Here is a 23770-nt window from a genome sequence, read left to right as displayed (position 1 = left end):
GATTCGCCAATTTTTACAGACAGCTTATTCCAAACTTCTCCTCATTGCCTTCTCCTATCTCTAACCTCACTAAGAAGGGCATGAACACCAAGGTGTAGACTCCTGAGGCAGAGTCCGCATTCAATAGCCTGAAGAGTGCCTTCACGTCAGCCTCTATCCTCCATCATCCGGATGTCTCACTGCAGTTCTCCTTGGAGGTGGACGCATCCTCTGTCGGTGCTGGTGCACTCCTGTTCCAGAGAGGTCCCAAGGGCAAGTCAATGGTATGTGGATATTTCTCTAAGCTCTTCTCTTCCGCAGAACGCAACTACTCGATTGGGGATCGGGAGTTACTGGCCATCAAATTGGCTCTGGAAGAGTGGAGACATCTACTAGAGGGTGCAGCTCATCCGATCCTAATTTTTACGGACCAGAAGAATCTGACCTACCTCCAGACGGCCCAACGACTGAACCCTCGTCAGGCCAGGTGGTCACTGTTCTTTACCAGGTTCCAGTTTGAGCTCCATTATCGCCCGGTTGACAAGAATGTGAGGGCCGATGCCTTGTCCAGGTCTTTCGAGACAGAAGACACCATGGAGATTCCACAGAACATTATTGATCCATCTTGCATTGTCTCTGTCAATCCCCTGCAAGTTGGGGACATTCCCCCAGGGAGGACTTTTGTGCGCCTGGCTAATCGTGGAAGAATCCTCCGCTGGGGACACTCCTCTAGACTGGCAGGTCACGCGGGGGTCCGTAAGACCCGAGATCTGATTGCTCGTCATTTCTGGTGGCCCACGCTGTCCATGGCTGCGGGCCGTCAGCTCCAATCTCCCCCTGACAGCCGCAGCCACGAGTCAGCGAGCGCTGGCCCCAGCCTCCTCTTCAGGAGACACCAGCGCTCGCTTCTACTCACCTCAGCCGGATCCCGTAGGGTGCCCGCGCACGCTCGTGCCTGCTCTTAAAGAGGCAGCGCGCGCACTGGACTTTGATGAACTTTGAACCCATGAGTCCCTGAACTATAAGAGGGGTTCAGGCCCTTGCATTTATGCCTGACCGTTGTTCCCTAAGTTTGTCTATGCAATGGTCTCCTAGTGTGTTCCTGTTCCCTGCATTCCGTACTAACCTGGTCGAGTACTGTGCTGAGCCAAAGCCGTGCCATGCTGTATACCACACCTGACGTTTACCTGCTGCCTAGTCCCAGCCGAGCCTGCCTTGCTACTGTCCGAGCTGCCACAGGTACCCTATACGAACTATAGACTTTGACCTGCGCCCTGTTGGCCAGCTGCCATATCGCCAAGGCGGTACGGCCCAGTATGTCCACAAACCCTACTTGACATGGACATTCACTTTAAATTTCAGCATCGTCACTTACACTGAAAGGTTTCAGAAATGCAGCAGGTCAACAGCTGTGTACCTTAACCACTCCAATTTCCTGCAAGATCAAATTTGCCAGCAGAAAGTTACAAAACACGGATCTGAACACATTGTTCTAAGAAATAATAGTTTATATCAAGATCTCCAGTGCTAAGCATTTGTTTCGTGCTACCTTTTTATTGCTTTGATGATAAAAGCCAACACAATAGTCACAGATATTATAAAGGAGTTGTACAGGATAAGAAAAACATGTCTGCTATCTTCCAGAAATGCCACACCGCATCCAGTCCAGGCGCATCGGTCGCATGTGCATTGTACATATGAAGCGGAGGACAGTACACTGCACATGCGCAGTGAAGCGAGGTGTACGGTCCTCGGCTTCATCTGAGCAATGCTGCCGGACTCATCTCGGTAACTTGTAAGTTCTTTCACTAACTATTGCTGAAATGCCCAGTTTTCACATAGGCATGTCTGGACCGCTAAACCCCATCTGCATAACTACATGCTGATGGTTTAGGGACTCCAAATCTAGTGACGGGTTACTTTAACACTCAGGTGTTTTTTTGTTCTATGTACATGTTCTTCAAAAAAATAAAAAAAAATAAAGAATTTATAAAAAAATAAAACAAGAAATTCATTACTCTAGATAATTTTTTATTATTATTATTTTGTTGTATTCTCTACTGACATCCACGCAGCAACTATAAATCTTGCTGTTGTCCGACTATCACAGAGCAATATATTGTGGAAGATCAGATCGCTGCACAGTAAGGGCCTGTTCACATCAGCTCTGGCTTCTGTTTAGGATTTCTGTTCATCTGTTCCATCAGATGAACGTAAAGCCAAACAGAAAGCACCGCTTCCGTTTGCATCACCATTGATATAAACTGTATTTTTTTGTTTGTTGGCTTCCATTTGCCTCCATTCCACTGGGTTTCCGTTCTTTCATGGCAGCAATAGTGCTGCCGACTACGCTGTTTTGTCAGTGAAAAAAAATGAAAACCTAGTGGAACGGAGGCAAACTGAAACCAACTGAAACAAAAAAGATACAATTGAAAATCAATGGTGACGCAACCGGCAGCGATGCTTCCTGTTTGGCTTTTGTGTTCATCTGTTCCATCAGAGGAACAGATGAACGATTGCTGGATCGGCTTCAATTGAAAACCAACTGCTTTATAGTAACGCAGGTGGTACAATTTCTACTTTTAAACCAGGATGACGAGTAGTCTACGTGTCCAGGCTTTGTACCCGTTTATGGCGCATTATCTTACTCATCATAAGAATAATTTACTATGCAATTAAAACAACAACAAAAAGAGGACACTACAAAAAGGAATTATTACACAGACCTCAAAAAAGGTTAAGAAGAAGTATTGCCATCGAAATTGAAAACGAATTAAATCCCTACAGTTCTGAATACCAAAAACGCAGTTAAGTTCAGAAAATGATTCAGCCTCCAGAAGTTTGTTGTGGTTTATTTCATATGGAACATTATTGTTGACCTTGTATTCTAATCTCGAAAGGACACAGGAGGTCTCCATTACACATAATACTTTATAATGCTAGTGCGTGGAGGCCTTGCCCTCTCTTTGGTGTAACAGATCCCAACAAGTGTGACTAATTTACACTTAATCAAGCAGAAGGGGAAGGAGACACTGTCATTTCCTTGCGTGACATTTATATTGACATCGCAATCAAATTAATCATTAAGACACTCAAAAATGCAATTGACTTCCCGTAGGAGAAATTTCAAGGAAGTCATGTAATTTCACTTAAATTACTTTCCTTCTCTGCAGACAGTTAAAGCATCCAAAGATGTTGTATTACGTAAGGTGAAAATGGCAGCCACCTCCCCAATGCTTTCATCAGACTCCGTTATTACATTCAGACTTTCATAATAGCCCTGGGAATTTATCAAAATGCTCATAAAAAAAGTTATCAATCTAAAAAAATTAAGAATTAATTGCACAAGGTGGTTGTTTCATTCATTCTGGAGTCATCACATCCCAGTACAAAATCCTTTTATATTAATTCTCTCCGACTGGTCAAATCTCAGAACAAATACAGGTCTTATGACAGAAAAAATACTAGTAATATAAAATATTGCCATAAATTAAAATAGGATATTTAATAAGACAGTCTAAGGCTAGACCTGCAAATTTTTTTTTAATTATTTTTTTAAAAAGTTTCTTGAATTTTTTACATAAAAAACAAAAGAAAAGAATTGATCCATTGTAGAGCATTCATTTATGAGATTTAAACGGATGACAAAATAGCTATTTTGATGTTAGATTGCATTTGAGTGTTTTTATTTTTATAATGGAATAAAAAATATAGCCTGCTGTCCTGCTGTCTAAGGTCTCATTGCAACATGGCCGTATTATTGCTTCACACAAGCTCCTAGTTGTAAGGAGCAGTAAAAGAAGTCTGTGTAATCCTATTGTACCTCTTTATAAGAAATCATGGCATATTAAAAACAAAATCATGGCATATTCCACCAGATGCTGTATTATGGTATTTCCTCTATGGAGGATATCTTTGTAACACTGTCCTGTATGAAGGTACCATATGGCATTATTCTGTACGGTAAAAACGGAATCTAGTTTTTTTTATTACGTTTTCCTAATGCATTGAAAAATTGAATAATAGATGCCAAGGGAAGTGGTAGAAAATAATATACGGTGTCCATCAACTTTTAATGAGAAATTTTTTCTTTACATTGTGTGGTGAAATTATCCACATAAAAAAAGATAACACTTCTCATTTTGGAAATTTCCTACGAGGAGACTTATCAGAGACTAGAGGGTGTATAATAGTAAAGGAAGGAGGTCGAAAACTGGTCCTTCAATATAAAGGCCTTATTTACACTAGCGCAGGGGTCTCAAGCACGCGGCCATTGGGGATGTCATCTGCGGCCCGCGGGACACAGAGCCGCTAGTGCAGGCTGTGCTCTGGGACTCTCTGGATTTCCCTGACATTGCTGTCCACTTATGGACAGCGATGTCTGGGGCTTCCCCAGAGCGGAGTCCCGGGCAGAGCGCTATAATCGGCTCTGCTCCGGAACTCTGTGGAATTCCCTGACATCGCTGTCCATATATCGACAGTGTGTCAGGATCTTCCCCAGAGCTGAGTCCCGGGCAGAGTGCTAGTATAGGCTCTGCTCCGAGACTCTGTGGAATCCCCTGACATTGCTGTCCACATATGGACAGCGATGTCTGGGGCTTCCCCAGAGCTGGAGTCCCGGGCAGAGCGCTAGTATAGGCTCTGCTCCAGGACTCTGGGGAAGCCTCTGACATCGCTGTCCATACATCGACTGTGATGTCAGAGGCTTCCCCAGAGCAGGAGTTCCAGTGATGTCAGGAGCACAGTTGGAGTCCCAGGAAGAGTCTACTAGCGCTCTGCCCGGGACTCCAGCTCTGGGGTTGCCACTGACATCTCTGTCCATATATGGACAGTGATGTCAGGAGCAGAGCTAGAATCCCAGGTAGAGTGGTAGATTTGGCTCTGCTCCGGGACTCCAGCTCTGGGCAAGCCCCTGACATCACTATCCATATATGGACACTGATGTCAGTGGCTTCCCCAGAGTTCCAGCGCAGAGCCTATACTAGTGCTCTGCTCCGGGACTCCGGCTCTGGGGTTGCCCTTGATATCACATTCCGGTCCAGGAGGATACCCTGACGTCACTGTGTATGGACAGTGACGTCAGGGGCTCCAACAGCAGAGGAATCCCCAGCCAAAGGATTCCACTCCTAGAGTGAGCCCCAATAGAGCTATCTACTTGGGGTGTGTGTGGCAGCGTCTGCGGAGGGCCCTGTGGCAGCGTCTGCGGAGGGCCCTGTGGCAGCGTCTGCGGCGGGCCCTGTGGCAGCGTCTGCGGAGGGCCCTGTGGCAGCGTCTGCGGAGGGCCCTGTGGCAGCGTCTGCGGAGGGCCCTGTGGCAGCGTCTGCGGAGGGCCCTGTGGCAGCGTCTGCGGAGGGCCCTGTGGCAGCGTCTGCGGAGGGCCCTGTGGCAGCGTCTGCGGAGGGCCCTGTGGCAGCGTCTGCGGAGGGCCCTGTGGCAGCGTCTGCGGAGGGCCCTGTGGCAGCGTCTGCGGAGGGCACTGTGGCAGCGTCTGCGGAGGGCACTGTGGCAGCGTCTGCGGAGGGCACTGTGGCAGCGTCTGCGGAGGGCACTGTGGCAGCGTCTGCGGAGGGCACTGTGGCAGCGTCTGCGGAGGGCACTGTGGCATTATCTACATGTGGGTGTGTGGCAGTATTTACAAATGACACTGTGGCATTATCTAGGGGTGTGTGGCAGTATCTACAGACGGAACTGTGGCAGTATCTACAGACGGCACTGTGGCAGTATCTACAGATGGCACTGTGGCAGTATCTACAGACGGCACTGTGGCAGTATCTACAGACGGCACTGTGGCAGCATCTACAGAGGGCACTGTGGCAGTATCTACAGACGGCACTGTGGCAGTATCTACAGACGGCACTGTGGCAGTATCTACAGACGGCACTGTGGCAGTATCTACAGACGGCACTGTGGCAGTATCTACAGACGGCACTGTGGCAGTATCTACAGACGGCACTGTGGCGTTAAATACAGAGGGCACTGTGGCGTTAAATACAGAGGGCACTGCGGCGTTATCTACACAGGGCACTGCGGCGTTATCTACAGAGGGCACTGCGGCGTTATCTACAGAGGGCACTGCGGCGTTATCTACAGAGGGCACTGCGGCAGTATCTACAGACGGCACTGTGGCGTTAAATACAGAGGGCACTGTGGCGTTAAATACAGAGGGCACTGTGGCGTTAAATACAGAGGGCACTGTGGCGTTAAATACAGAGGGCACTGTGGCGTTAAATACAGAGGGCACTGTGGCGTTAAATACAGAGGGCACTGTGGCGTTAAATACAGAGGGCACTGTGGCGTTAAATACAGAGGGCACTGTGGCGTTAAATACAGAGGGCACTGCGGCGTTATCTACAGAGGGCACTGCGGCGTTATCTACAGAGGGCACTGCGGCGTTATCTACAGAGGGCACTGCGGCGAGTATCTACAGAGGGCACTGCGGCGAGTATCTACAGAGGGCACTGCGGCGAGATCTACAGAGGGCACTGCGGCGTTATCTACAGAGGGCACTGTGGCGTTATCTACAGAGGGCACTGCGGCGTTATCTACAGAGGGCACTGCGGCGTTATCTACAGAGGGCACTGCGGCGTTATCTACAGAGGGCACTGCGGCGTTATCTACAGAGGGCACTGTGGCGTTATCTACAGAAGGCACTGTAGAAATATCTACAGAGGGCACTGTGGCCTTATCTACAGAGGACTCTGTGGCACTATCTAAAAAGGAGCTGCCCAATCTTGACATGTGTGTCTGCCAAACACTGCCAACTGAGCTGCTGGTCTGCATGTAGCGACACTTAAACTGGAAAACTGTGATGTTTAAATAAGCACGTGGACAATTCTCTCAAATTTTAGACCTAGCAGTATTATTATAGTAATGTAGTATTATTATTATTATAGTAATGTAGTGTTATAGTAGTTCAAATAACTAATTGATTAACAATAATTTTGTTGGGTATCAAATTTGAAAGTAATGCGGCCCGTCAACTTCCCATTTTTTCTATATGTGGCCCACTTACCCGGCCGAGTTTGAGACCCCTGCACTAGGGTGTCCGATTTGCGTCTGCAAAAAACAGGCCGTTTTTCATGCACCCATAGAATTCAATGGGCGAGTCTGATCCGCAAAAACGGACCACAACAGGACATGCGGTCAGTTTCACGCAACAGACACACGCTCCGTGAAACACGAATGTGTGAATAGCCCCATTGAAATGCATTGGTCAGCGTACTGCAAATTATTTAAACGGACATTACACGGACGTGATATACGCTCATATGAATAAGGCCTAAGGGGTTTCTGAGTTCAGCAAAAAATGCACAAGGAACAGGAATAGTATTACAATAAAATAACCAATACTCACCTAATATATCACTCGCCGCTCTGTCACTTTCTGCCTGTCTATGTTTACTTGGCTGCAGCGATGAGATGCCCATATACACACGACTGTTGCACGTAATAACAAGGCTCAGCGGTCTTTCACATACACCAGTGAGGCTAGTGATTGGCTGCAGAAGTCCTGTGTCAAGCCAAAACAAAGACCAGCGGGGAACACTAGAGGGTGGTGGAACTGGAGCGGTGGGGGATTTATCAGGTCAGGTGAGTATTGGTTATTATATTATTATTTCAAAACTTTTCCTGCTCTTTGCTCATTTTTTGGATGTACTTGAAAAACCCCTTTAAATAATTTAGAGGACATTACAGAAGGGGAACACTCAGAGGGGAAACTCCTGTGATGACAAGATGACCAAGTGGTCAAATATATCATTTTAGAATGTTAACCCTTTTAGGGTCACCACAGGATTTCCTTGTGACTGTATGGATATGAATTAATTTAGCACCCATCTCACTTTGATACATAAAGTAGTATTATTATAGTATTAGTATTATAAGCAGAGAAGGACGTATTACTTACTACACACTGGGTCTTTGAACTGCCCCCGGAATGGTAGTTCTCATCTGTATAGAAACATATGACCCCTGTATGGCACTCATCCCATTACAGCAAATAAAGTAGAATATGTGGAATAAAAAAAATCGAAGAGCCGCAAAACGTACAACATCTTTTTCCTAATATTGCATTTTCTTGCTGATGGCACAATGCTGCATAATGATTCATTGTCTGACTTTAAAAACGTAAATACATTAAGAGACATTGTCAGTGATTAACGCAGCAGTTTTATAATGGAAAATACACGGTCTGCAAACAGAAAGCACGAGGGACCAGAGTTCAGGTCGGAATAATTATAGACAAGACAAAATAACAATTACATGTTTATAACGTGTTCTACAAATCATCCTTAAAAAGTATACAATGCTATGAAAGAGTATTAGCCCTGTATGAAATGTTCCCCATTGTAGAATATTTGGGTGCATAATGAATTCATACGACCAATCACAAAAGCTGTTTCACGTTATTATGACATTTACATATATTTACATATAGCCCCAGCATCTTCGGCCCTGCAATTTTTATTTCTGTTGCAGATATAATCCCGATATATTACGCAGCACTATATAGAGAATATCATCATCAGTCCAATACTACATTAGGAATAATAAAAAAAATACTCAAAATGTAGTTACCGATACAGCACTGGTTACCTGCCGCCATCCTACTTTACTTAGCGGTAAGGACCAGAAGTACTAATGCTGCATATGCGCCTCCACTGCTTGTACTCAATGATAGTTAAATGTCGGATCTCACATGAACTTTGTGTTGTCATCTGTGTGCCTCATCTTCTGGGAACGCACTCAGCTTGTCACTTAAGGTTCTTTCATATACGACCCAATATGGGCCGTGAAATTGAGCGCCGATCAATGAGATCATCATTGCCGATCAAGGAGGGATGATCAGTTATGTAGGAGGACAAGCAATCGTTAATTTGATCTTTCGTCCCCCTACATTTCCATCATAGCGGCAGCACGTCTCCCTGTTTATAAAGGGAGATGTGCTGCTGACTAGTGACCATTTTATTGGCTGCATAAATGAGCAGATCAGCCGCTGAACGTTTTCTTGTTCATCGGCTGATCGTTGCCCTGCTTATAAAGGGCAGTGATTGGGAACGAGTTTTCATATGAACCCTCATTTACCCGATCATTGGCCTGTGAAAAAGGATCTTTAGCAAACTGGTAGCTATGGTCTGTATTGTATTTTTATCTGTCTGATCGCCAGAGAGTCGGAAAGGAGTTTTTTTCCCTTTTAAGGCAGGCTGGCTCATGCTTCTCTGGCTCAATAGGGGAAAACAAAAGTTCTAAGGTGTACCCCTCCCCCTGTCTTATCAGCCATGTCTCCTCTGCTGGTTGAACGTGATGGACATATGTATTTTTCAACAAAACTATGTAACAAACTGCATAAATATTTTAAATGGATCTGCAGCAGATTCCTGAACCATTATGAAATATTTACATCAAAAGGTCTATTTTTTTTGTCCTTGGTCTTTCCCAAACTACTTAGGCCTCATGCACACTTCAGTTGGCCATTGTACGGCCGCTAATGACGGATTCGTGAAACACAGACCACACAAGGATGGCTTCCGCGTGCAGTCCGTTGTTTCATGAACCAAATGAATGAAAAGGCCGAGACCGTTGCCTCAAAAACGGACAGGAGTAGGACCTGTCCTATTTTTGTCAGAACGGCCACACAGTTCCATTAAAACAACGAAAGTGTGCATGGCCCCATTGAAATGAACGCGTCAGGGTGCTATCAGTTAAAAAAAAAAAAACGGATAGCACCCTGAAGAAAAAAAACTGAAGTGGGCATGGGGCCTTAGGAGTTTTTTTGCAGGTAGAAAATTCTGCCTCAAAACTCAGTGTGAACTGATCCTTCCAATGCATTCGGAAAGTCTGCAGATCCTTTCAATTTTTCACATTCCTTGTGCCAAAGTGAAAAAAAAATTCCCATCATTCTGCACTCAATACCCCATAACGACAAAGTGAAAACAGAATATTAGTAATCTTTGCTAATTTATTAAAGAGGAAAAACTAAAATATTGCATTGACATAAGTATTCAGACCCTTTTCTCAGTATTTCGTTGAAGCACCTTTGGCATCGATAAGTCTCCAGTCTTCTTGGGTATGATGCCACAAGGTTTGCACCTGGATATGTAGATTTTCTGTCATTCTTCTCTGCAGATCCGCTCAAGCCCGGTCAGGTTGGATGGGGACCGTCGGTGGACAGCCATGTTCAGGTCTCTCCAGAGATGTTTGATTGGGTTCAAGTCAGGGCTCTGGCTGGGCCACTCAAGGACATTCATAGAGTTGTCCCTGAGCCACTCCTGTGTTGTCTTGGCTGTGTGCTTAGGGTCATGGTCTTGTTGGAAGGTGAACCTTCGGCCCAGTCTGAGGTCCACAGCACTCTGGATCAGGTTTTCATTAAGAATATCTCTGTACTTTACTCCATTCATCTTTCCCTTAACCCTGACCAGTCTCCCTGTCCCAGCTGCTGAAAAACACCCCCACGACATGATGCTGCCACCACCATGCTTCACTGTAGGGATGGTATTGGGCAGGTTATGAGCAGTGGCTGGTTTTCTCCTGACCGGACGCTTTGAAATGAGGCCAAAATGTTCACTTTGGTTTCATCAGACCACAGAATCTGGTTTCTCACAGTCTGCGAGTCCTTTAGGTGCTTCTTTGCAAACCCCAAAGCAGTCTTTCATGGCCACTCTGCCATAAAGCCCAGATAGGTGGAGTGCTGCAGTGATGGTTGACCTTCTGGAAGTTTCTCCCATCTGCACACAGGATCTTTGGAGATCAGCAAGAGTGACCATTGGGTTCTTGGTCACCTTTCTTACAAAGGCCCTTCCCCCCCAGATTACTTAGTTTGGTGGGGTGGCCAGCTCTTTCTAAATCATGTCCAATCAAATTAATTTACGTAAATAATTTGAGTTTTTAATTTATAATAAATTTCTAGATTTCTAAAATTCTGGTTTCACTTTGTCATTATGGGGTATGGAGTACAGAATGATGTGGAAAAACTCGATATTTTTTATTTTAGCAGATGGCCTCAACATAACAAAATGTGAAAAAAGTGAAAGGGTCTGAAGACTTTCTGAATGCACTGTATAATAAGCTTTATGGACCCCAGTCCAATTGTATTCTCTAACATTATGACTTTAAACCCCTGATACAATGTCACGTACATGTATGTTACAAGCGTTAAGGGGGAAGTAAGGAGCGGGCTCCATACTGAGCGGGTGTTGCCTGTATTTTACAGCCGACACCTCACTGCAACAGGCGGAATCAAAGATTACGGATTCTGCCGGTTTAACCGCTTAGATGCCACGGTCATTAGCAATCTAAGGATTTAAAAAGAGGGTTCGACCCCCTCCAACAGCCTATCACCCCCCCCCCCTGTGATGCGATCGTGGGGTGCCGATGGTTGTCATGGCAGCCTGGGGGCCTAATGAAGGCCCCCAGGGCTGCTATGTTTGTGCTCCTGTAAAGCCCTTAATAGGCTTAATATGAGCCTGCCAAAATCACGATATACTAAAATACATTAGTATTGCAGTATATAGTGCAAGCGATCCCTGGTTCAAGTACCCCAACAAAGTTTTAAAAAGTTTTTTGTGCAAAAAAAAAATAAAATGTTAAAAGTTAAAAAAAACAGCCTTTTGCCATTTTATCTCTATAGTAATGTTTTAAAAAAATAAAAAGTAACATAACTGGTATTGCCCCATCCGTAAAAGTCTGAACGATTACAATAAAATGTTATTTAACCTGTAAGATGAACGCTGTCAAAAAAATAATAAATTTAAACACCAGAATATCTGTTTTTGGTCACCTTAGCTCACTAAAAATGTCTTAAAAAAAGTGATCAAAAAGTCGCATGTACTCCAAAATGGTACCAATAAAAACTACAGCTTGCCCCGCTCGTTCTCACGCTGCAAAAAATAAGCCCTCATACCGCTCAATATAAAAGGGTTATGGCTCTCAGAATATGGCGTCACAAAACAATTTGTTTTTAACAAATAGTTTTTTTGTACATGTGGTAAAACACAAAAAAAAACAATATACATTTGTTATTACAATAATTGTAGAATAAAGTGAACATGTCGTTTTACAACAAGAGGAATGCCATAAAAATGAAACCCAAAAGCACTGGCAGAATCTCTTTTTTGACCATTTCACCCCACAAAGAAATGATTTTCAGTTTCCCAGTACATGATATGGTACATTAAATGGTGCCATGAAAAACAACAAGTAGTCCCACAAAAATCAAGCCCTCACACTGCTGGGTCGACGGGAAAAAAAAAAAAATAAATAAAAATTATGGCTTTTGGTATGTGGGGGAGGGAAAAATGAAAAAAATAAATAAAAAAAAAAAAGCAAAATTGGCCTGTCATTAAGGTGTTAATGTCAGTGTTCTCTAGCATCAAATTCTGCAGCATAAGAATATCAAGTTTTTTTGTCAATACATCATAGGGCAGGATGCCATCCGAGTGGATCTTTACTGTGATAAATGAGTAAATAAGTAAATGAGGTGGACATATCCTAATCACTAGGGAGATTATTTTTTTTGTCAACATGAAAACAGGATAATTGGAACTTGTCCAACCCTGAACATTTATTAAAGCAAACCAATAAGTGATCATGTAAAAATCCCTATGCAAAAGAAAACAGTGCTGAATAAGTAGGTGATAAAATAATAAATATTGAACAAACATGTATATATGTGTATGTGTAAATATATATATATATACATATATATATACACACACCCACACATATATACACATACACACACATAAACATAAAATCAGTATAATATAAGAAAACAGTTACAATACTGCATTATAATGTTTTCCTACTGACGTCTGAGCAGCCTGTCATGATATGTGAGCACTAGAAGTGATTGAGAAACAAAATTAACCCCACATCATTCAAACAAATTAAATACAATAATAATCTGATGTGACATACCTGATAAAGATAATCTTCAAATACAAAATAGTAATCATCATTGCTAGCTGTCAACTTAACATCCTATAAAAAAGGCAACATAAAAACTACATGTCAGATAAATTGCCTTCATCAGTACTAGTATATGCATGCCAACAATTGTATAATGTACTAGGAAACGGGGAAAAAAATTATTTGTCGGGTAGAAAATTAAAAAAAACAGCGATTCCTCCATGTTTTTTTGCGCGCCGTTTTTACAGAATTCACTGTGCAATTAAAACAACATGTTAACTTTATTCTGTGGGTCAATACGATTACGGCGATACCAAATATATATTTTTTTGAGTGTAAAAAAGAAAACTTATTTTGTGTCGCCAAATTCCGAGAGCCATAACTTTTTTATTTTTCCGTCGATTAACTGGTATGAGGTTTATTTTTTGTGGGATGAGCTGTCATTTTTAATAATACCATTTTCGTGTACATGTGACGGTTTGATCACTTTTTATTTCATTTTTTATGGGAGATGAGGTGACCAAAAAAATAGACATTCTGGTGTTTACAATTTTTTTTTTACGGCGTTCACCGTGTGGGTTAAATAATGATCTATTGTAATAGTTCAGACTTTTACGGACGCGGCGATACCAATTATGTTTATTTATTAATTTTTTTACTATGCTCTAAGGGGAAAATGGGAAAAGGTTTTTTTTTTGAACTTTTAATATTTTTTTAATTGAAGTATATCGTGATTCTGAAAGGGGGCGCGATGAGCTGTTAGCGGGGGTCGCCCCCCTCTTTCTAACGCTTTAAATGCTGCGGTCGGTATTGACCGCAGCATTTAACGAGTCAAACGAGCGGGATTGCGCTCGAGCGCGATGCCGCTCGTTACTCTGAAGTGTCGGCTGTAACAAACAGCCGACACCGGCATAGTATGGAGCGGGTTCACTCCGTGAGCCTGCTCCATACTTCCCCTACCCGACTTTGGCGTATGGATACGTCCAATGTCGGGAAGGGGTTAAAGGCGTTTTCCAGGGATCTAAAATTGCTGGGCTATACACAGGTTAGGCCAAAAAGGTCTGTCTGGAATAGGAGAAGGCTGTAATACTGTCAACCACCAGTGCAAGTGTGTCGACATTTGACATTATTGATCAGCGTGAGCAATGAAGGGGAAGCAGCGTTCGCATGAGTGCCGCAGACCCTTTAAAACAACCGATCGGCTGAGTCAGACCCCCATTGATCAGATAGTGATGGTTTATCCGGAGGATAGGCCATCAAATTTATCTCTCTGGAAAACCCTTTTAACTGCAATAAATACGATACCTAGGAAGCATAGTTCAGGAGTGTCTCCATAATATATAAAAAAAAAAAACCTCATTAACATACAGCAAACAGCAATTTCGAAGTTAAATTATCGCTTTTTGAAGGAATGGACAGAAGAAATATAGGCATCATTATGAAGATATTACAAAACTATATAACAGGTTGGTGGCGGTTGGTTGTTCAAAAACAAGTGGACAGTTTCCCTTTAAAAAAAAAACAGCTTTGTAGATCTGAAACAACATCATAGAAGAAGAAGCGGAAAAATATAGTTATAAAGACACAAAGCCGGAAGAGAAGTGGTAGAAGAGATCAGTTAGGTAAGCAAGAGAAACGATGTAAAAGTCTAATAAAGGTGCAGAATGCAAGAGAAATCATGTCTCCCGTTTCTATTTTCTACTATACAATCAATATGTTCACTGGTGCGTGCCCTAAATGTCTGGACTCTCTCAAAGAATTCTTAGAAAAAAAAAAAAAAACTTTCTAATTTCCTCCACGAGGGTTGAAAATATAAATGATCTAATAATCTATTTATTTATATATTAGTCAGCAAAGAACTTTGGCCCTACCAGGTAGGTACATTTAAAAACAAAATAACGGAATGCATAACTATTCAACCCTATTAGTATGACTGGCCCAGTACATAAATGGTACTTCCAATAACAATGACGATTACGTATACTAGATTGCCTGCAGCCTGTACATTGAAATAAACTTATTTCTAAAACTATGCTTATCTCTTGCACCTTCATTGCCCATGGAGGACCATGTTCAATTACCATATGCTTTAAATGCATTAGGGACATCTTGAAAGAGAACAACATGAAGCGCTCCAGGCATATGAAGGTCGTTTCTTTTGTGTAGCATACAAAAACTTGTCTTGAAGAATCTTGCAGTACTAACTAATTGTTGTCAAAGGGTAAAATTTATTTAGAAAAATTCTTACCCTCCGGGTAATTATGGGGTCTGGTGTGAAGACTGGCTTAATTTTTGGGTATAAATTAATTTTGGGGTCTGGTCTGGATTAATATTGACATTTAGTCTGGGAAGCAGACGGCTCTGAACACAGTATAGTGGCCGTACTGAGTTACTGCAGCTCCGCTCCTATTCACGTGAATAGGAGCAAAGCTGCAGCACGGCCGCTATACTGTGGTGGGAGCCTTCTACTTTCTGCACCGACCCCTGTAGAGTTTCTGGCATCCGAATACAGCCTTGCCAGCTGATTGGTGCGGGGCCCGGGTGTCGGACCCCCACCGATCATATACTGATGATGACCTATCCTGTGGATAGGTTATCAGTATAAAAAAAAAGCCCCGATTGTGGACAATCCCTTTAAATCTGATACTTTGAAAACATAGAGAGCATTCAGTCTTGCAACAAATATAATCATAGTGAAGGAAAATTAGCGCTTTATAAATAAATAATAATTATTATAGAAGGAATATTAGAATACACTGGAATTTATCACCATATGGCGACGATATGTGATGTTATTGCTGTAAAACAATGCAGTCACATCCTGTTTCTTGGAAATAAATTCATCAGAGCACCTGGTTTTCCTGAACGTGCTTCATGACAGCACCTATAAACATATCGAGTCACAAGAATTTGATGGAATACAAATGTTTCTTGACTTGTGACAGAAAGCAATAAATCCAGATTACTAACCTTGTAAATCAGGCTGTCGGATAAAAGGTCATGCTGAATTACATTCGATTTAAGCTGCTCATAGTACAAGATGTCCTAAAAAAAATTAAGGCACAAAAGAGATTTCGGAAAAATAAATATTGGTAGAAACCAAAAAAAAATCATGTACTTGTGTAGACACAGCATGGTAAAACAGTAAGACATTTATATATATATATATATATATATATATATGTATATATATATATATATATCTTATTGTTTTACCATGAAATGTTGCTTCATACACCTATTTATACGGTCCTTCCAAACTTAATGCCACACAATCTTAACCACAAGGTGGCAGTATAAATGAGGCCCAAGATCACAACCCCCACCTCACTACCCTGTGCGATGGAACTGGGCTCAGACTGGATTTGACTTCCCTTCACCAACATGATTGTGTTACATACTTGCATTTGTAGTTTAGTCAAATGTAAATTTTTCACAACACCACTGGGGTTAATGCGAATAATTGTCTTTACTATAATAAAAGTAGCATTATCAGTATCAAGTTAAACATAGAGAAGAAATAGTACAAAAGTAATTTGACCCCTTAACGACATCCAATGTACTGATACGCTGTGTTGCTGATGCGGACTCAGAAGCTGATCCCGCACCATAGCCAGCGGGTGTCAGGTGTATAATACAGCTGACACCCTGCTGCATGGCCAGGACAGGTGCTAGCCTACGAAATGGCAGATTAACCCCTTAGATGCAGCGCTCAAAAGCGACCGCTGCATCTATGATGTTTCCTAGTAGATCGGAACCCCGCAAATCACAGGGTTCCGATGGCTGTTCTGGCAGACTGGACGCCTAACAATGGCCTCCTGTCTACCAAATACCGAAGCCTAAAAAGGCTTCCAGCCGCAAAACGAATATGGCGCAGGCTCAGAAGCTGAGCATGCAACATCAGCCACCGGTGTTGGCTGTATGTTACAGCTGACCCCGTGCTGTAACGGCAGAGATTCCTGCCATTAACAAATGATAAATGGGAGATTTTCAAATCTACTTTGGGTAATTATAGTGCAAGATTTATTCCTATAGGTAACAAGTATAAACGACTCAAATTAAATCCCACATGGCTTACACCTTCTGTAAAAGTGGAATACATGACAAAAAAAGGGCATTTGAAAAATACAAATCTGAGGGTACAGCTGTAGCCTTTGTAAAATATAAAGAGCTTAATAAAATCTGTAAAAAAGTTATAAAATAAGCAAAAAAAATAAAAAATTTAAGGCAGGTGACCAAGGATACTAAAACAAAACCCAAAACATTCTTCAAGTATATAAATGAAAAAAAGCCAAGGTCTGAACAAGTAGGACCCCTAGATAGTGGTAATGGGGAGTTGGTCACAGGGGATCAAGAGACGGCAGAGTTATTAAATGGGTTCTTTAGCTCTGTATATACAACAGAAGAAAGAGCAGCTGATGTAGCCGCTGCCAGTGCTGTTAATATATCATTTGATATACTGAATTGGATGACTGTAGATATGGTCAAAGCGAAGTTAAATTAAATAAATGTACACAAGGCCCCAGGACCAGATGGGTTACACCCTAGAGTTATTAAAGAGCTTAGTTCAGTTATTTCTGTCCCCCTCTTCATAATATTTAGAGATTCTCTAGTGACTGGTATAGTGCCAAGGGACTGGTGCAGGGCAAATGTGGTGCCTATTTTCAAAATGGGCTCTCGGTCTTCCCCGGGTAATTATAGATCAGTAAGCTTAACATCCATCGTGGGGAAAATGTTTGAGGGGCTATTGAGGGACTATATACAGGATTATGTGACAAAAAAATAGTATTCAAAGTGACAGCCAGCACGGTTTTACTAAGGACAGAAGTTGTCAAACCAACCTGATTCGTTTTTATGAAGAAGTGAGCAGAAGCCTAGACAGAGGGGCCGCTGTGAATATAGTGTTTTTGGACATTGCAATTGACACTGTCCCTCATAGACGTCTAATCGGTAAATTAAGGACTATAGGTTTAGAAAGTATAGTTTGCAATTGGATTGAGAATTGGCTCAAGGACCGTATCCAGAGAGTTGTGGTCAATGATTCCTATTCTGAATGGTCCCCAGTTATAAGTGGTGTACCCCAGGGTTCCGTGCTGGGACCACTATTATTCAACTTATTTATTAATGATATAGAGAATGGGATTAATAGCACTATTTCTATTTTTGCAGATGACACCAAGCTATCTAGTAATGTTCAGTCTATGGAAGATTAAAGTAAATTGCAAGCGGATTTAAACAAACTAAGTGTTTGGGCGTCCACTTGGCAAATTAAGTTTAATGTAGATAAATGTAAAGTTATGCATATGGGTACCAACAACCTGCATGCATCATATGTCCTAGGGGGAGCTACACTGGGGGAGTCACTTGTTGAGAAGGATCTGGGTGTACTTGTAGAGCATAAACTAAATAACAACAGAATGCAATGTCAATCAGCTGCTTCCAAGGCCAGCAAGATATTGTCGTGCATTAAAAGAGGCATGGACTCGCGGGACAGGGATATAATATTACCACTTTACAAAGCATTAGTGAAGCCTCATCTAGAATATGCAGTTCAGTTCTGGGCTCCAGTTCATAGAAAGGATGCCCTGGAGTTGGAAAAAATACAAAGAAGAGCAACCAAGCTAATAAGGGGCATGGAGAATCGAAGTTATGAGGAAAGATTAAAATAATGAAACCTATTTAGCCTTGAAAAAAGACGATGATTAACTTACACAAATATATGAATGGCACATACAAAAAATATGGTGAAATCCTGTTCCATGTAAAACCCCCTCAAAAAACAAGGGGGCACTCCCTCCATCTGGAGAAAAAAAGGTCCAACCTGCAGAGGCGACAAGCCTTCTTTACTGTGAGAACTGTGAATCTGTGGAATAACCTACCACAGGAGCTGGTCACAGCAGGGACAGTAGATGGCTTCAAAAAAGGCTTAGACAATTTCCAAGAACAAAAAAATATTAGCTCCTATGTGTAGAAATGTTTCCCTTCCCTTTTCCCATCCCTTGGTTGAACTTGATGGACGTGTCTTTTTTTTCAACTGTACTATGTAAACCCTTAGATGCTGCGATCAAAAGCGATCGCGGCATCTTAGTGGTTTGTAGCGATCGGCATCGACACAATGTGATCGCGAGGATGTCAATCATTACTATGGCAACTGGAGGCCTAACAATGGCCTCCTGGTCTGCCACGTACGCTAGCCTATTTGGCTCTGTCCAGAGACAGGACCTAATAGGCTTGCTGTCAGTGAATCACTGACAGCCCTAATGCATTGCACTACATGGGTAGTGCAATGCATTAGAGATCAGAAAAAAATGTGCCTCAAAATAGTACCAATAAAAACTACAACCGGTCCCGCAAAAAAAAATATGATGACACAAAAAATAAGTAAATTTAAAAGAAAGTGATTTTATTGTGCAAACATTAAAAAAAACTATATAAATATGGTATTGCCGTAACCGTATTGACCCGCAGAATAAATCAAAATTTTAATTTATAGCCTGCCGTAAAAAAACAAAAAGAATAAAAAAATTGTTCGAATTGCTGGTTTTTGGTCACCTTGCTTGCCAAAAATGGAAGAAAAAGTAATCAAAAAAATTGCATGTACCCCAAAATGGTACCAATGAAAACTACAGATTGTCCCGCAACAAATAAGCCCTCACACAGCTTATCAAGCTGTGCAGATCGTTCCAAAAGCGGATAAGATTGGGCACCATTTATCAGTGCGACACTGGCCAAATATCTATCAATTATTATTTATTTACTGCATTATTATACCCTCTTATTGTGCCCTGATGTACTCTGCCCAGCTTACATATGCCCCCACATTATAAACTGAAATACCAGCAAAACCCCAAACAGAACTACTACCAAAATCTACGCTCCAAAAGCCAAATGGCGCTCCCTCCCTTCTGAACCCTACAGCGTGCACAAATAGCAGTTTACATCCACATATATGGCATCGCCATACTCTGGAGAACCCACTTAACATTTTATGAGGTATTTGTCTTCGGTGGCACAAACTGGGCACAACATATTGTGCACTAAAATGGCAGATCAGTGGAAAATTTTAATTTTCACTATCCGCTGCGTATTAATTTTGAATGAAAAAAAAAAACACCTGTGTAGTCAAAATGCTCGCTACACCCCTTAAAATGCCTTAACCCGTTAGTGACCGCCAATACGCCTTTTCACGGCGGCCACTAATGTGCTTTATTCTGATGCATAAGCCTTTACGGCGCTGCATCTGAATGAATAAATAAACAGAGCAGGGAACTGTCAAATCTCCCTGCTCTCAGCTGCCAGATGTAGCTGAGGGCTGGGGGCGTCCCTGCTCGAACGTGCAAGATCGATATAAGTATCGATCTCATCCGTTTAACCCCTCAGATGCGGCGCTCAATAGCGTGCACCGCATCTGAGTGGTTTTGGAGAGAGGGAGGGAGCTCCCTCTCTCTCCCACCAACACCTAGCAATAAGATCGCCGAGTGTCTGTGTTTGATATGGTAGCCGGGGGCCTAATAAAGGCCACCAGGTCTGTCTGTAGGGAATGCCTGCTAGGTCATGCCAGAGGCATGTCCTAGCAGATGCCTGTCCGTTTTAAACGGACAGGCAGTAATACACTGCAATACAAAAGTTAATTTAAAAAAAAATGGGAAAAAAAAATGAATAATTAAAAAAACAAAATAAAGTAAAAACGTCACGCATATTTGGTATCGCCGCGTCCGTAACGATCCCGACTATAAATCTATTACATTATTTAACTCACACGGTGAACGCCGTAAAAAATTAAAGAACTATGGAAAAATTGCTGTTTTATGTGAATCCTGACTTGATAAAAAATGTGATAAAAAGTAATCAAAAAAGTCGAATCTACTCCAAAATGGTACCAATAAAAACTACAAGTCTTCCCGCAAAAACAAAGGCCTCATACAACTGCATCGGCGGAACAATAAAAAAAGTTATGGCTCTTCAATTATGGAGACACAAAAACAAATAATTTTGAAAAAACAAAAAGGGTTTACACTGTGTAAAAGTAGTAACACATACAAAATTGATACAAATTTGGTATCGTTGCAATCATAACAACCCGCTGAATAAAGTTATTATGTTATTTATACTACACGGTAAACGGCATAGATTTAGGACGCGAAAAAGTATGGCCAAATTTAAGTTTTTTTTCTATTCCCCCCCAAACTAAAGTTAATAAAAGTTAATCAATAAATAATATGTACCTCAAAATGGTGCTATTAAAAAATACAACTTGTCCCGCAAAAAACAAGACCTTATACAGCTATGTCGACGCAAAAATAAAAAAGTTATAGCTCTTGGAATGCGACGATGGAAAACCGTAAAAAATACCTTGGTCATTAAGGTTTAAAATAGGCTGGTCATTAAGAGGTTAAGGGCTGTAGTTTCCAAAATAGGGGTCACTACTTGGGGGTTTGTTTTACTATTTGACCTCAGAGCCCTGCAATTGTGGGCCAATGCTGTGAAAATCACTAAAATAGACCTCAAATGCGCATGGTGCTCTTCACTTCTGAGCCCTGTCATATGTCCAGGCAAATAATTCCTTGTGGGTGTAGTTTCTAAAATGGGGTCACTTCTTGGGGGCTTCCACTGTTCTCCGGTACCTCAGGGTTTTGCAAATTCAACACGGCGCCCAAAATCCAAGCCAGCAAAATCTGCATGCCAAATAGCGCTCCTGCTTTCTGAGCGCTGCCGAGTGTCTAAACAGCAGTTTATGACCCCATATGGGGTATTGCCGTAATTGGGAGAAATTAATTTTCAAATGTTGTGGTGCTTTTTCTCCTTTATTAATAGTAAAAATTTAAAATTTCCACGTATGGTCAGAAAATATTTAATTCTAAATTTCATAGTAGAATTTCACTAAATTCAGCAAGAAGCCTGTAGGGTCAAAATGCTCACTATACCCCTTGATAAATTCCTTCAGGGGTATAGATTCCCAAATGGGGTAACTTTTGGTGATTTGGTCCGGCAGGGGTTTTGCAAATGCGACATGACACCCAAAAAACATTCCAGCAAAATCTGCATGCCAAGTAGCGCTCCTGCCTTTCTGAGCACTGACGTGTATCCAAACAGCAGTTTATGACCGCATTTGGGATATTGCCGTACTCGGGAGAGATTGGCTTACAAATGTCGGGGTGCTTTTTCTCCTTTAACCCTTGTAGAAATAACAAATATCAACATTTTAGTGGAAAAAAATTTGATATTAATTTTCACGGCCTAATTCCACAAAATACCTGTGCGGTCTAAATGCTCACTATACCCCTCAATAAATTCCTTGAGGGCTTTAGTTCCCAAATTAGGTCACTTTTGGGGGTTTTCCAGAGTTTTGGCCCAAGGGCTTTACAAATGCGACATGGCAAACGAAAACCATTCCAGCACTGAAAGCCAAATGGTGCTTCTTCCCACCTGAGTCCTGCCATGTGTCCAAACAACAGTTTATTACCACATATGGGGTATTGCCGTGCTCAGAAGAGTTCACGTTACAAATGTTGGCGTGCTCTTTTCTCCTTTATCTATTGTAAAAATGGAAAAATCTAAGCTAAAACTACATTTTATTAGAAAAACCGTAGATTTTCATTTATTTTTATTACTCTAGTACATTTTCCACTTCCTTGTATGCCAACATTGCATTATATTGGGGAGGGGACCAACCTGGAATAGACTTCCCCCTCCAAGGGCCCCATAGCAGCCTCTATTATAATTAAATCCTAGCTAAAAATTGCGGCAGATCAGATGATAGTTACTACTCTGATAAACTATTGTCTGGACCAAAAGAAACCAGCAGAAGTTTGAACTAGCTTTGCAAGCAGTTATGGATATAAAGGTAGAAAACAACATAAAATAACTTAAAATTGGTGCAAATACAATAAAGCCAAGTATTTACCAAGTTTTACATCTAGATTCCTATTTACATTGTAAAGTGCTTCAAATCTCCTGCATAAACAAAGGGGTGGAATTTATCAACCATTCTACGCCAGTTTTCTGGCGTAGCAAAGAAGCAAAATTACCCAGACTTTTGCCCTTTTTTGCTGCCCTTTAACAATTTGAAAATAAATAAATAATAAAAAAAAAAAAAGAGTGTGGTTTCTCAAAACTGCCATATTAGGCAGAGAAATTTATTATAATTTACGCCCCTTAGCATGCAGTGGCTCATATAACGTGCTGCCGCTGGGCAGCGTCAGGACATTGTATGTGATGCAGCACTGACTCCGTGGAGTGCTGCGTCGCATATAAGGCCTTGACACTGCTCGGCGTCAGGACCTTGTATCAGGCGACAAATTTTGAGGTAGACTGATTGGACCTGGAGGGGAGAAGAGGAGCAGTGAGGTAACTATGCTTTTTTTTTTCTGCCGAATGTGAAGAGGGGAAAAGGAAGGCACAATGGAAGGCACACAGACGGGTGAGAGCATTCGGCTCTTAATAAATGTGTAGCATCTTACTCGAACTTTCTTTATATTAAGACTGGCATATGAAATGTTCTCCCCATAGAGTGAAATGATTTATGAGAATGTTGGCAGGCCGCAGCCACCACTAGAGGGAGATTAGTAATTTACTACATGCTATTTTATTATCAAGTTCAACGTCAAAACAGTATGCAATTAGCGCCTAAGTTCCCCCTAGTTGTGGCTGCAGACGGACAGAATTTTATCATTTAACTCATTAGCTATGCAGAAGATTTGGAGCTCTGTATCATAAAAATGGAGCTCAAACACCTATAAAGATATATTATATAATGAAACAAAAAAGCTATTTGAAACTATGTTAAATTAAAATAAAACAGAATGGTGTTCACGTTTGGCTATTAACCTTAGGTTTTCTTCCTGTTAGTAGCCATGGGCACGACTACTTTGGTCAAATCATCTCA

General features: G+C 41.8%; 1 protein-coding gene across 2 annotated transcripts in view; it reads right to left on the bottom strand.

The window, feature by feature from the left end:
* Positions 1-23770, bottom strand: part of TBC1D19 (TBC1 domain family member 19) — a 141153-nt gene that overhangs the window by 44073 nt on the left and 73310 nt on the right. Inside the window, exons 12-13 of one of the 2 annotated variants that reach the window (XM_075858854.1) lie at positions 15856-15930; positions 12895-12957 (exon numbers count right to left, since the gene is read on the bottom strand). The exons of the other annotated variant lie outside the window; for it this stretch is intronic. Coding sequence (XP_075714969.1) covers positions 12895-12957; positions 15856-15930 — 138 coding nt within the window. The remainder of the gene's footprint in view (positions 1-12894; positions 12958-15855; positions 15931-23770) is intronic. 2 annotated transcript variants of the gene reach the window in all.

This window comes from Rhinoderma darwinii, chromosome 1 (assembly GCF_050947455.1).
Source record: "Rhinoderma darwinii isolate aRhiDar2 chromosome 1, aRhiDar2.hap1, whole genome shotgun sequence".
Taxonomy (NCBI): domain Eukaryota; kingdom Metazoa; phylum Chordata; class Amphibia; order Anura; family Rhinodermatidae; genus Rhinoderma; species Rhinoderma darwinii.
Note: the sequence above shows the minus strand (reverse complement) of the source record. Positions and strands in the feature narration are given on the sequence as shown.